Raw genomic sequence first — 12,644 nt, 5'->3', positions numbered from 1 at the left:
ATAATGTCCAAAAACGCTGAAACTGAAAATGGCACGGCCCAGTTGCAGGCAAAAGTAAGCGGCTAAATAAGTAAGTATGAAGAACTTGCAAACCAGCGTACCAGGCCCGCCATGCAGGCGCCTAGCGGTGCTCAACTTCCTTACCTTCGTTACTACTGTGCAGTACTTCTCCACGGCATTCTATGTCCATAAGGTATGGATGCTGCCGACATCATTGAGGGTCTCGGTGGACTCGGCGAGGTCTCGACGGGCCATTGGAGCAACTGAGCTCCAGGCGGGTGGGGGTTTGATTGCCCGCCTTGTCCGCTTGGAGTGAGGTGAGAGTAGAAACGTTGGGGGGTGAGCGGCGGTAGCGATTACCAAGACAAGCGGAAGATACGTCGCTTTGCCGATATTGTCACTGTCTGAAATACCTAGTGACGAGGAATTTTGCATAGAATGACTGATACCCATAGGTAGCCAACGTACATTGATGAGTAATGTCATTACGAGATACGGGAAAGGCCAAGTCAGCACCACAGCATACATAGTACTCTTATTCAGATTGCATAGAGGAGGATAGTTCCCACCATTCCTGGCTGGCGCGGCTGTAAATGAGAGCCTTTAGCTAGGCCGTAGGTGAAGCAGTTGAGGTGAGAGCCCCGGTCAAGGTACCCAAGCACGATCCTTATGACATACTAAGATAGTGGGGCAGTCGACGTAGCTATGGGCTCAAACAGAAAGAGGAGGGGTGAAGTCAGAGAGTCCGAGTTGAGGGTGAGGGGCGAAGACGAACAGTAAAGAAGGCGCCAGTCGTCGTGTGTACGTCAGGTCCCTTCCCGACTTTCGGTGGAATCCCCAATCTTTTTTCTTGTTGTACCCTCGCCTTCCTCTCTTCCATTCCTCTTCTCTTCTCTTCTTTTCATCCCACTTTCTCATCTCTTCAACGAAACTTCTCGTGATACGAATCAATACCATTCATCATGTCTTCCTCTCTCGAACAGCTCAAGGCCACTGGCACTGTATGTCACCCCACCATTACCCCTCCAACTCGTTTGTGAACGCGAACAAAAGCGAGCATGGCATCATGTTTAAGCTTGATAAACAACACCTCTGATTAATTGGACTCACCAATTCATCGTTCTTGGTCATCCTCGTGATCAGATGTTGTTTTCGCCTTTCCACGTCTATGTCTCGTATGAGAAATTGATGGCTAACCATTTGTTTGTTCCCACCTCAATAGACTGTGGTGTCTGACTCTGGTAATTACCGCACCTCCTGGACTCGATCAAGTACTTCTTTACTAACTTCTTACTCTTAGGCGACTTTGCCTGTTAGTATACACCCCTATCATTATGCGCCCCGAGCCCACGACTCCTGCTATCCTAACCAGGAGTTCCAACTTCGCCCATATGACATAAGGAGTCATGATCGCCATGATGTGACATGGCATGATATGAGAGAATGAGCAGCAGCTGACATTTCAACAGCCATTGGCAAGTACAAGCCTCAGGATGCCACCACCAACCCTTCTCTCATTCTCGCTGCCTCCAAGAAGGCCGAGTACGCCAAGTTGATCGACGTCGCCATTGACTACGCCAAGCAGAAGGGTGGCCCTATCGACCAGCAGGTCGATGATGCTCTCGACCGTCTTCTTGTCGAGTTTGGCAAGGAGATCCTCAAGATCATTCCCGGCAAGGTCTCAACTGAGGTCGATGCCCGATACTCTTTCGATACCGAGGCTTCCGTCAACAAGGCCCTTCACCTCATTGAGGTAAGCCACCATAGCAGCAGGGTATCACTCTAGACGAAGTGCTAACGCAAATTTAAAGCTTTACGGCGAACAGGGTATCTCCAAGGATCGCATTCTGATCAAGATCGCCGCCACTTGGGAGGGCATCAAGGCTGCTGAGATTCTCCAGCGCGACCACGGCATCAACACCAACCTCACCCTCATGTTCTCTCTTGTCCAAGCTATTGGCGCTGCCGAGGCCGGTGCCTACCTTATCTCTCCCTTCGTCGGCCGCATTCTTGACTGGTTCAAGGCCTCCACCAAGAAGGATTACTCTAAGGAGGAGGACCCTGGTGTTCAGTCCGTCAAGACCATCTTCAACTACTACAAGAAGTACGGTTACAACACCATCGTCATGGGCGCCTCTTTCCGAAACACTGGCGAGATCACTGAGCTTGCTGGCTGCGACTACTTGACCATCTCTGTATGTCACATCAAACCTGTGTTGCGAATAGGAATCAAGTATGCTAATTTTCAATTTCTACAGCCTAACCTGCTTGAGGAGCTCCTGAACTCGAATGAGCCCGTTCCCAAGAAGCTTGATGCTTCCCAGGCTTCCTCCCTAGACATCGAGAAGAAGTCCTACATCAATGATGAGGCTCTCTTCCGCTTTGACTTCAACGAGGACCAGATGGCCGTTGAGAAGCTCCGAGAGGGTATCAGCAAGTTCGCTGCTGATGCTGTTACCCTTAAGAGCATCCTCAAGGAGAAGCTCGCCTAAATCTCTTGCATGCTTAATGATTTAAGAGAATGATTAAAAAGTTAAATAGGACAGTGTTAACGTGGGAATGCAGAAAGCACTGAAGCTGACTGCGAACAACCGGCTATAATTTGTTCACGATCTTTGCTGGGGGGTTGTCGTTGCTTATACCACACATCTTCTATAGTTCATATCCATCTAGTATTCCTCAGCTTGAGGCGAAGTCATTGGCTGTAATTTGCCTCGTGGATGAGGCGCCCATTGAAACAGATAGTGGCTACATGACGAAAATCGAGGATATGAGCCCAAAAAAGCTGGTAGAATCATCCAACAAACATCATGAACTGTTAAGTTTAAGTTTGAGTGAGAACTCCCGTCTATGTATCTTGACAAGAAAGGACCCGTCATTGTCATTATCATGACCCATAACGCCATCTAACTGAAATGCGTAACCCGCCTGCCCGAGTATTGACCTAAAACCATCATTGTATAGCATGGTATCATATCATCGAAATTGTGAGGACCTTACCACCATCCCTTTTTGCACATGACCTGATGAGTTGAGTGTTTCCAGCCGCCATCCTCCTTGGCCTGGATAACCAGGGCAGTCAGGGCGTTACCCTTGACACAACCTGAGTCGAGGCCGAAGGTGTATGAGTCCTCCTGATAGCCCATCTTGGCATCGTGGCCGTAGATGACAGAACGACGATCGGGTCCTCGCAATTTCCTTTGCTCGCTATTCCATAGGTCGGTCCATCGTTCACCTTCGTGGCCATCTATGGGAATCCAGACATCGCGATCAGGGTTCGTGCGTTCGGCGGCGGCTTCATCGGTTGACAATACGGCACCTGCAGAATCGGCTGGAGCGGGTTCGGCGCGGGCAGCGTGAGCATGTGAGTCGGTGCCCTCTTCTCCGGGAACGAAACTGCGCTGCTGAAACTTTGCCTGTGCGTCCTCCTGCGCCTTGGCTAGCTCCTTTTGTCGCTGCTTCTCGGCCTGCTTTCGTTTCTTTTCAATTTCCTTCTTACGGAATTCTTCGCGCGGGAACCGCAAGGTGCGCATGTTCATGACAGCCCAGGCGTCTTGTTGAGGGAGTGGAACGCCTGGGACGAGACCGGCGTGCACGAAGTAGAGGGCCATAGATTCGGCAGATATAATGACCGGTAGGTTTCTCAGCCACGTCATTTGCGCTTCGGAAAGACTGCGAGCTGTCTTCAAGTACGCCTCCTCGCCCCTGTGCTTGGCAGCATCTTTCGTATCGAGGTAGGCGGCGACGCCCTGCTGAGAACTGAGGCCGCGCCATGCAAGAATGACGCGATCTTCGTGGTTACCGCGGACCGCGCTGGCTTTGAGTTCCATAAGACGAGCAACGACCTCGGAAGACTTGGGACCTTTGTTAATCATATCGCCAACTGCAATAACGTGGTCTGTCTTGGGGTTGAATTCGATCTTCTTGAGTAGTTTCTCGAAGGGGTCAAGCATGCCGTGGATATCACCAACCACGACCAACCTCCTTCCATTCTTTGCTGTAGGGACGTACTCGCTCGGTAGGTTCCTGATGAGGTCGATACCATCGTAGCGCGGTCTGTTATACATGCCATAAGACATGGGGTTATCGGCTCTGAGAAGTTCGACTTGCGGACGCAAGACTTCGTCCTCGACCTCTACAGGTCCAACTGTCAATGCTGCGAGACGCGAACAGCAATAAAAAATGCTAAATACGAAGAAGAAAGTCGAGAGAAGGACAAGTAGACGCCGCTGTGGTGCGGTAATCATGATGGCCATCGTCTGTGGCGGCACGAATCGGAGAGGAGATATAGATGCGACGGTGCGAACTGAGGTCGAGGATGGTAGTGAAGTTATGACGACAACGACAGCGGCGCCAGTTGTAGACCAGACCGCATTACTATATTTGGCGAGGCGATGGATAAGGTACTTGATTTGACCTGGCCTTGGCACAGGTTGACTCGGCGCTGGGGCAGGTGAATGAGTGGGTTGAGCTCAGGAGAGAAGGGAGAGATCCCTATTGCGACACACAGATGTAACTGAACGTCTCAGGCGGCCGTGGTGAGACGGTTCAAGAAGCGGGAGATAAGGTACTACGTAGTAGTAAGGTAAAGAAGGTTACCCAATCTACTAACCTAAGGGGAATGGGGAATGGTAGCAAATAGCACAGAGTAAATTGTTCCAAGAATATCTAAACTAAACGCCGAATGGCCCGTCAAGCCATGGCGAAGCGATTAAACCAAGAGGCCACTAATTTACCGATTCCTCCCAACCACAAACAATGAGCCAGGCCTTTCCACAAGGACATGTCCAGTATGCAACGCGCCTGGCGCTGAGAGGGGGGGTGTTCAAAGTGTGACGCAGGATACACGAGGATGGCTTCCCTCTTGGGCCAGGTGCGAGCTCAGGCTATGAATGATAAGAGAAAAACTACATCACATGAACAATGGTAGTCTTGATCAATTCTTGTCACCGATGGGCTTTATTTTCCTCGCCCAATTGCGCATGCTTTCGGGTTGTGGGGAACATGTCCGTCCGGACCCAGGTAAGCGAGGTGAGATGCAACCAGGTCCAGGCCAGAAACTTTAATTTAGAGCGCTAATAAGCCTGAATTGGCCACTGTTGTCCAAGGCCATCGACGTTGATTGAGCTGTAAGTTGGGTTGGCAATGTGACTGGCCAAGTACATAGTAACTTACCCAGGTGGGGGATGTAGGATGCATATGTGATACAGATATTGTACAAATGTTGGGAGTAGAGTAGAGCAAATCGCAGCCTTATAACACGGCAGAACGTGAGAATTTCAACCTCTTTCTTTTCTTCTTCTTCTTCTTCTTCTTCTTTTTGGGTATATCCAAAAGTCTTCGTCCGTCACGTTCGTCATGTCGAATTGTTTCAGCTCAGTCGGTTCAGCTCAACCTCAGCATTGCCTTCTATCGTCTTGGGCGTTTTGAGGACCATGGTGGTATCAGATACTGGCACGAGTAGTCGTTACCATACCGCACATGTCCCATATCGGAGAAGGCTTGATTCGGTCAGGCGACGACCTCCATCTCACTTCTTCTGCTGCTCTATGGCTGCCTGTTCTGCCTTCCACTTCTCGTTCTCGACTTCTCTCCAATCTTGAGGAATGGGTTCGTTTCCGTCCGTCTTCTTGACACCGCCCGCAAATGCCGGCCGTCCGGCGTAGAGTTGGTATCCTTGACCCTCCTCGGCCTGTTCCATCGTACGGTATGCCACGGGCATGTTGCCTCGAAATCTTTTGCGCATATCCACCATGCCACGCTTGCACTCGCCGAAGCCCTTCTTCAGCTGTCGGCACTTGAGCGGGAGGGTGTTGACGAGGGGCTCGCGGAGGCAGTCGGCGGCGCTGTTGCGCTCAACCATGACACAGTCGGATTCTTGGAGACACTGCGCGAGTGCTTCGCCTGGGAAAGCATCGGGTGTTAGAATGATTGATATGCAGGCTGTGTTTCAGGGTCGGTGAATAGCTTACGCAGTTCTTTGCATGAGCTGGGCATCTTGGTTGGGAAGGCTTTGGCAATGGCACCACGGCTCAGATCATGTAGGCTTTAGGGTCAGCCCACGGTGAGGCTTCAGAAGGTCGTTTTGCGGTCGAGACATGATTGGTTGGCTGTGCGCCGGAAATAGAACGGATGCTGTGGATGCGCTCCAATTTGTCATAGCACACCACCATACCACAAATATTGCATGAGCTCTGTAGAGTTACAAGGCATTTTAGCTAAGGTACCTTGCTCAGAGAGTCAAGTATACCGTAATTCGTATCTCCAAACCCACCTGGGCATCGCAAGCCCGCCCAAACTTGGACTTCATATAGCTCCGCCGCTCGTTATAAACTTGCCATAATTACCTTATACTCTGCGTCCTCCAACTCCGCCCGCAAGCCTCACGTCGCTTATATTTGGGATTTTAGCCTCGGGCTCCTTCTCATCAAATGCTTGTCCAATTCTCCCCTTTTCAACTTTCACAGCCGCCCATCTCTGCTCCCTTCCCGACCTAGCTCCTGTATGACCTTCCCAGACGCCCAGCTCATCCAACAACACCTCCACGACCCATACCATCTCAATCTCGTCCCCAGGAAGTTGCCTCACTGCCCCCTCGGCATCCTGCCTGGTCTTTGGGACCTTTGTGCATAGTAAGTGCAAGTCCAGTAGCTGCGTAAATATCAGACCGAAGTTGGGTTTTGTGCGCCGGGCACTGTAGCCGGTTAGTGGTGGTGGGTTGAAGATAGATCGTAGTGTTGGATCAACTTGGCTTTGCTTCGCTGGTGACGCTGCGGTTACGGTTGCGAGTGCTGGACCCGAGGATACCGCTGATGTCGAGTTCAGTAGAAGGATAAGTGGTTTCGATGGTAGATTGCGCGAGAGATCGCGGAGGTGTGAGTTCAAAAGCTGAAGCGCGGCATGCGCTGCTGACTTTTCGCGGTGAAAGAATAGACCTGTCAGAAGGGATGAGAAATGCGTGATGACGATAACGTCTGGGTGCTGTTGCGTCTTGTTATATGGCTCCTCTGCCCGTGGCTGCGAAGCTTGATGAATGGGGGAGAAAGCCACATCATCGTCATCCTGACTATCCTGGATCTCGTCAACCTGACATGTTGTATCATGTTGTCTAATATTTGTTGCCCCTTGGTCCTGCAGCGCATCATCCTTCTCTTCAACCAGCTCGCAATCCAGATCTGCCAGTGCCTCCCATAGACCATTCATGTCGAATACACAAGACAGCATGACTTTTTCAAGGCATTCTCTGAGTTTCATCCTTATGGTATCCTTTGTGCACCATTTGGCCTCGAGTTCGGACTTCACCGCGTCCCTCAAGCCAGCCAGCATTACGCTTGCTGGCCTGGGAGTGATGAGCAGGCCATTTGTAACCGCGCCTTCACAAAGTGAATGTGCAAGTGTCTGGAGACCAAGCTGACGCCGAAAATTAGTCCAACGTTTCTTTCACACAACCAACGGCTTTATCTGATTGTTGATCTCACCAGAACCCCTAGCTCTTCATCTTCAGCGCTGATACCCACAACACTTCCGCGTTCAAAGCCGCCGAACATGACCTCCTCGTCAATGACTTTGCATCCTGTCTTGCAGGCTCCCAACAGTGCGATTACATCGCGCCTTTTGACCTCTTTATCGGCCAGTATTGCCGCAGGAATTGGCTCGAGCTGAAAGTGGGAGCTCGCCTGTGAGGGGGGGCTTTGTGGTGGGTTCATGGAGTAGCTTGTGGCCTGGCACTATAATTCGGTTGGTGCTATGGATGCAAGGTCCAAGTGCATTACTGCTCCTCATGGTTTATATAGGCTTCAAGATAGCCCCCAAAGCGACATCGACCAGACCAGCTCAATACTGCCATAACAAAACATGAATTGCATGCTTTCCTTTGAAGCCTTGCTAAGTATGATATCAGGAGGATCGATATACTCAAAGTTGAGAATGATATTGTCTCTTGAAATGGTTAACAACCTCTAAAGCAAATCAAGGCAGAGCCAAGGTTATTGTTTACACACGATAACATCGCATTTGAATTTATTGATGCCATGATCAGACATCAAGTCCTGATATAAAACATACAAAAAAGGCTTCATAATAACCTCCAAGGTCTCGGTCGGTAGTCCCACTTCCTTTCTGGCATCGTGACGACCTGGAGACGACTCAAGCTCATGAGGTTCCTGCCAAGTCAGACCTGCTTGATGTAAATCTCCAAAACAGAGCAAATGACCCGACCTGTGGGCTTAATTTCCTATAACCCATGCTACCCGCCCCATCCCAAACTCAACAAAAAGAAGATAATAAATAGAAACTTCATCGGTATCTGGAGAGACCAAATAGACCTTATCTCGTCGCATTTGCATACCGCTTTCTTGAATAATTGTGTGCCTGGCCAAGTCTCTTTGCTTCGACCTCTGCAGCATCGTAAAGCAATGGTTCAGATTCTTGTACCGTGCTTGAGGCGTACGCGGCACACCTCTCTGCCTCTCTTGGCGCCGCATTTTCCTGATCTCGTGTTGGCAGACTATTAGCCCACGAACTTTCATTCGCGTGCTCATTCATATTCTCCACAAGGCTGTCCTGCCTTGACTGCCATCGCTTCGGACTTCGACTTGAGTCAAGGAGTCGCCCGGCACCTGTCCTCCACTAAACGGCCGTTCCGGGCACACCGGGCCCGTTGCTAGGTATCTCTGGCCGAGGCTTCCGTCCCTTTAAGCTCTTCATTCGTCCCATAAGCCCGGTAGGCTTTGCTGGGGCATCGTCCAAAGTTGTAGAAGCATCAGTTGTCGCCCGTCGCTCAAGGACAGCTCCGGCAGAAGGGCGTCTCGCTCCAGGAGGGCTGTTGGATGTCATTGAGCCATCTCGTGGCCTTACACTGAAACCCTCCTCGCCCTTACCGAATTCGGCAAAGAAGGGATTGTTGTCTGAACTGGTGCTGGCTGCTGTCGGATAGGCATCTGGGGTGATTCTGGAATATTCGCCATTGGCGCGCCCTGACTGACTATAATCGCGAGGACCCTTATTAATGTGGCGAATGCGCTGTGCAAGCGACTTCTTGCGCTGTAGACCACTCTCCATGTTTTCCTGAGCCTGTTCAGCCTGGTGGCGCTGAATGGCACTTCGCGCAGCGGGGGTCCCTTCCAAGAAAGTTGAGGTGCCTAGGCCAACAGACTCATCTCCATGAACAATCTGGTCTCGGCCCGAGGCATCAAAAATGGCAGGCTCCTTGCTACGGGCTTTTGAAGGTGCAGAAAAATCTCTGAAAGCCTCATCCGTGGCATTTCCCATGAGAACTGAATGGTCAGCTCGAGCATTAAGCGGTCCAGCGCCTCCAAGAGAATTGTTTAGTGAATCTTTGGGGAAGGCTTGCATTGGCGCACGTCTCGCGTTTTGGCGATTTCGGTGGGGGTTCAGGGCGTCAAAGGGTCCATCATGATGGAACACTGTACTGTGTTAGCAACACTGAAGTCTAGGATTAGGGAGGGGTGAACGTACGTCCAGTCCCGTAAATGCTTGTGGCATCAAGTTGATCAATAATGTCCATCTTTCTGCTGGGGCGACTAGTCTTCTCCCTATCTCCCCGCTCCCGACGATCGCGGTCACGGTCACGGTCGCTTCTATCACCGCGCTCCTTGCCCTCTCCGCGACGCTGTCGTTCGTATTCACGTCGTCGGGCCGCCTCGATCATTCTTTTCTCCTCCTCTGTGATTGGACGCGCATCAAAATCGACCAAAGAGGACTCAGAATTCCGTCGAGGACGTCGTGGTGGGGCACGTCGTTGCGGTGAGCTCTGTTGCGGTCGGGGTCCAGAACCTTGCATCCTTCGAGCACGAAGAGCTTCTTCCTGGGAACGCGAAGGGCGGTGGCTGCCATTCTCAGGCGGCGGGTTTTCGCCGCCGCGTCTTGGAGGCGGTCCGTTCATCGGTCGGCGAGTGGCCTGCTGTCTTGCTCGGTCGTTGGAAGCATCATCGAGAGTCATGGAGTTCTGTTTAATGGCAAGTTAATATCAGTGCAAAAAATCGTCGGCGACGCCATCGAGAATAAACCATTCCCTGCATGTTTGAGAGGCAGTGGGAGAAAGATATTGACTTAAGTACATACAAAAATTTCCTCGGCTGAAAGAGACTTAGAGTCTGAGTGAGATGACATCGCTCCAGGTGACCTAAGAGGCTGTGACAATAAATCAACCGGTGGCTGATCGAGAAATGGATTTCGCGATAAAGGTCGTGCTGGGGGGTCATCAAAGGGAGAGGCGGGTTTGCTGGGGAAAAGAAGGTCGGCACTGGCTGGAGATGGTGCGCGGTTGCGGAAGGGGTTATTAGAAGATAAGTTGAGTGTGAGGCCAGGAGATTGACCAGAACTGGTGTGGCCTGTTTCCAAGAAAACCTATCAGCTGGGTGCCAGATAAACGGGCGCATGCATGCAATGACGACGACAGATGGGCCAAGATGAAACAGACAATCTCCTCAGCATGACACAAGATGGATGCCAGCCAAGTGGACCGACCAGCTAGCTTCTGATGAATTGTTCCGCCAAGTTGACTTGCGATCCATTCAACATTACCGTTGATCCAGTCTCCTTTGTTTACAAGATTCCAAGCGCCGAGCTTTGGCAGCTATCGGACGCGAATCCCGGTGAAAACAGAAGGGGAAACTTTGGGAATGGGGTGGTTGTCGCAGATCACATCAAAGCGAAATCAAGGGGCGGGCGCTTACCGGACTGAAAAGACTGAGCAGTAGACATGATTGCAAAGGGGTCAAGCTTGGGCTTGTGTTTCTGATTTGAAGATCCAGGAGAGAATGCGGAGCCAATCGATGTAGAGTAACAGAGGAAACGGCAGCCGTTGCAACGCCAGGTAAAACAATGCGTTACGTGTGTCGTATAAAAGATAGGAATAAAGCCTGGGCTTGCGCAAACAAGGACGAAAGCAACTTCGCCAAGAGTTGAAAGTCAAAGAGCTGGTCGTGGTAAAATACGTAGGTCGGGATGGATTAAATTCCTCTGTCCTGGAAGCTCAGACCCAGCGTCATACCAAGTCAATAAGAGTACGGTACGCCACTCAAACGCGATTCGAATCCCCGTTCTGCCGTTCAACTTTCAACTTTGTTCAGGCACCTGGTGGGTCAATAGCTCTGGGGTGAAGTGGCCTTCGTGGTGCCCAAGGGCCAAGGGCTCGGAAAGGGGCTGGTTGGCCTGAGAAAGTAGTGCGATCGTCTTAGCGGCAGATGCCCCTGGGTTGAAGCTCTTGGTGAATTGGTAGGTTCAAGAGGGATCGATTGTCTGAGGCGGGGAGACTAATTGATATGGTAGTCCCCAATGCAAAAGATGGAATGGGTCCTTGCTGAACGTATTTTGCAAAGCCAAGTGCCTGAAATCAACAAAATGCTGATGAAGGATGTTCAATTTGCAGGTGCTTGGCTGAACCACTCGGGGTCGAGTTTGGTGACTCGTCGATAGGCCTGTTAGCGGGGCAGGTCAATGCTCACGGCTGTCGAACTTGGGCAGGGGCCTATTCAAAGGCGGGACTGGCAGGGGTTGACCACTGGGTCATACACGATGTTGCCAGACAGGGGTGGAGGGCAACAAGCAGAAGATAAAATCAGGGTCCAGAAAGGATGGATTTTCGAGCAGTGTCGTTGACTTTTAGTCCTGTAAACAGGATACTCCGGTGCCTGCAATTGGAGAGACAAAGTAGCTGTATTTGTTGAGCTGTGATCGATGGTGACAGCGGAGCCAAGAGGGGCTATTGTTGATGAAAAGGTCGCTCCGTCGGTTGGTGGAATCCAAATGAGAATTGGCCTTGAGATTGAGATCAGTGGTTCCGGGGTCAAGCTTCAAAAAGGCTCGACAGCGAACAGAGGTGTGTGAAGGATAGAAGGTGGACGATGGATACTGCGTGAGCGATATGCTGCCTTAATTCGGTTTTGTTCAAGAGTTGGTTGCGTTGCCAGGGTTCGTGAGGTTCTCGGTACTGTATAACGGCGGTGCTATGATGAAAGGAATGGATTGCCAATCTCTACCTTAGTTGTGTTGGCCGTGTCAGTGAATGGGGTGACAGAGGAGAAGGAGGAAAGGAAGAAGAAAGGAGCGCTCGAGGCAACTTGAGCCGCAAGCCAGAGAAGTGAACGTTGTGTGGAATTGAGGGTGAAAGAAGATCAAAACGTTCAATGGAGAGGGAGAAAGGTGGAGGCATGAGGAGCCTTCTGAGAAGCTTGGCCGGGCAAGTACGGACCAGAACGAATGGGGAAATGCCAGGCCTAGGGTATAAGGTAGCTCTACAGGATATACGTCTGGGCTGCTGAAGCCAGTCGGTGAATGTGGTCAGACAGGGAAAAAGTCAGTTGTTTGTGCAGGCTGGCAGGTAAGGTAAGGTTACCTAGAGGTACTTAGTTAGTGCATCAGATTTTGGGGTAGAGACGACGGGAGCTGGGGAGGAAGCAACTCAGCGCCAGTCTGGTCAACCTTGGCTGAGCTGAATCGAGCTTGGTCCAGCTTCCGATCTAATTATCAAAAGTAAGGTAGGTAGGTACCTACAAGGTCTGACTTGAGCTACGGACATTTGTGCCTGTGGCTGTGATTTAACATGTCCTTGTCCAATCTTTGCATCGTCCAGTTTGAGACTTTGCAACAGCCTTATTTCAACGGCACCCGACAACTGCAAC

The 12,644-nt window shown here is 51.0% G+C and overlaps 6 protein-coding genes across 10 annotated transcripts; 1 reads left to right on the top strand and 5 right to left on the bottom strand.

Moving 5' to 3' along the window:
- Positions 1-103: 103 nt before the first annotated feature.
- FOIG_02062 (transaldolase) lies at positions 104-4,763 on the top strand. The gene is made up of 7 exons (XM_031199168.1): positions 104-396; positions 460-1,001; positions 1,223-1,241; positions 1,301-1,312; positions 1,470-1,753; positions 1,812-2,195; positions 2,259-4,763. Exons 2-7 carry the CDS (start codon positions 963-965, stop codon positions 2,490-2,492), a joined length of 972 nt encoding a protein of 323 aa, XP_031071205.1. The 5' UTR covers positions 104-396; positions 460-962; the 3' UTR covers positions 2,493-4,763.
- Positions 181-714, bottom strand: FOIG_02064 (uncharacterized protein; the record flags this gene model as incomplete). Its single annotated transcript, XM_031199170.1, has 1 exon — positions 181-714. The coding sequence occupies exon 1, from the start codon at positions 526-528 to the stop codon at positions 181-183; it is 348 nt and encodes a 115-aa protein (XP_031071207.1). The 5' UTR covers positions 529-714.
- FOIG_02063 (uncharacterized protein) lies at positions 2,997-4,256 on the bottom strand (the record flags this gene model as incomplete). The annotated part of the gene is made up of 1 exon (XM_031199169.1): positions 2,997-4,256. The coding sequence occupies one exon, from the start codon at positions 4,254-4,256 to the stop codon at positions 2,997-2,999; it is 1,260 nt and encodes a 419-aa protein (XP_031071206.1).
- A 158-nt stretch (positions 4,764-4,921) lies between the features above and the next one.
- FOIG_02061 (uncharacterized protein) lies at positions 4,922-6,188 on the bottom strand. Its single transcript, XM_031199167.1, has 2 exons — positions 5,973-6,188; positions 4,922-5,904 (listed from the first exon to the last, which is right to left on the bottom strand). The coding sequence occupies exons 1-2, from the start codon at positions 5,995-5,997 to the stop codon at positions 5,531-5,533; spliced, it is 399 nt and encodes a 132-aa protein (XP_031071204.1). The 5' UTR covers positions 5,998-6,188; the 3' UTR covers positions 4,922-5,530.
- Positions 6,189-6,247: 59 nt separating this feature from the next.
- FOIG_02060 (uncharacterized protein) lies at positions 6,248-7,882 on the bottom strand (the record flags this gene model as incomplete). 2 transcript variants are annotated; one of them, XM_031199166.1, is made up of 3 exons in its annotated part: positions 6,248-6,694; positions 6,748-7,410; positions 7,479-7,706. In XM_031199166.1, the coding sequence occupies 3 exons, from the start codon at positions 7,704-7,706 to the stop codon at positions 6,560-6,562; spliced, it is 1,026 nt and encodes a 341-aa protein (XP_031071203.1). In that variant the 3' UTR covers positions 6,248-6,559. The 2 variants fall into 2 exon arrangements, with proteins under 2 accessions (XP_031071203.1, XP_031071202.1); XM_031199165.1 differs by having other exon boundaries at positions 6,248-7,410; positions 7,479-7,882.
- Positions 7,883-7,916: 34 nt separating this feature from the next.
- On the bottom strand, positions 7,917-12,315 carry FOIG_02059 (uncharacterized protein). 4 transcript variants are annotated; one of them, XM_031199161.1, is made up of 4 exons: positions 10,698-12,315; positions 10,084-10,352; positions 9,478-9,967; positions 7,917-9,425 (listed from the first exon to the last, which is right to left on the bottom strand). In XM_031199161.1, the coding sequence occupies exons 1-4, from the start codon at positions 10,723-10,725 to the stop codon at positions 8,629-8,631; spliced, it is 1,584 nt and encodes a 527-aa protein (XP_031071198.1). In that variant the 5' UTR covers positions 10,726-12,315; the 3' UTR covers positions 7,917-8,628. The 4 variants fall into 4 exon arrangements, with proteins under 4 accessions (XP_031071198.1, XP_031071199.1, XP_031071201.1 ...); XM_031199162.1 differs by having other exon boundaries at positions 10,084-12,315; XM_031199164.1 differs by having other exon boundaries at positions 9,478-10,352.
- Positions 12,316-12,644: the final 329 nt, after the last annotated feature.

The sequence above is a fragment of the Fusarium odoratissimum genome (genome assembly GCF_000260195.1).
Source record: "Fusarium odoratissimum NRRL 54006 unplaced genomic scaffold supercont1.2, whole genome shotgun sequence".
NCBI lineage: Eukaryota > Fungi > Ascomycota > Sordariomycetes > Hypocreales > Nectriaceae > Fusarium > Fusarium odoratissimum.
Note: the sequence above shows the minus strand (reverse complement) of the source record. Positions and strands in the feature narration are given on the sequence as shown.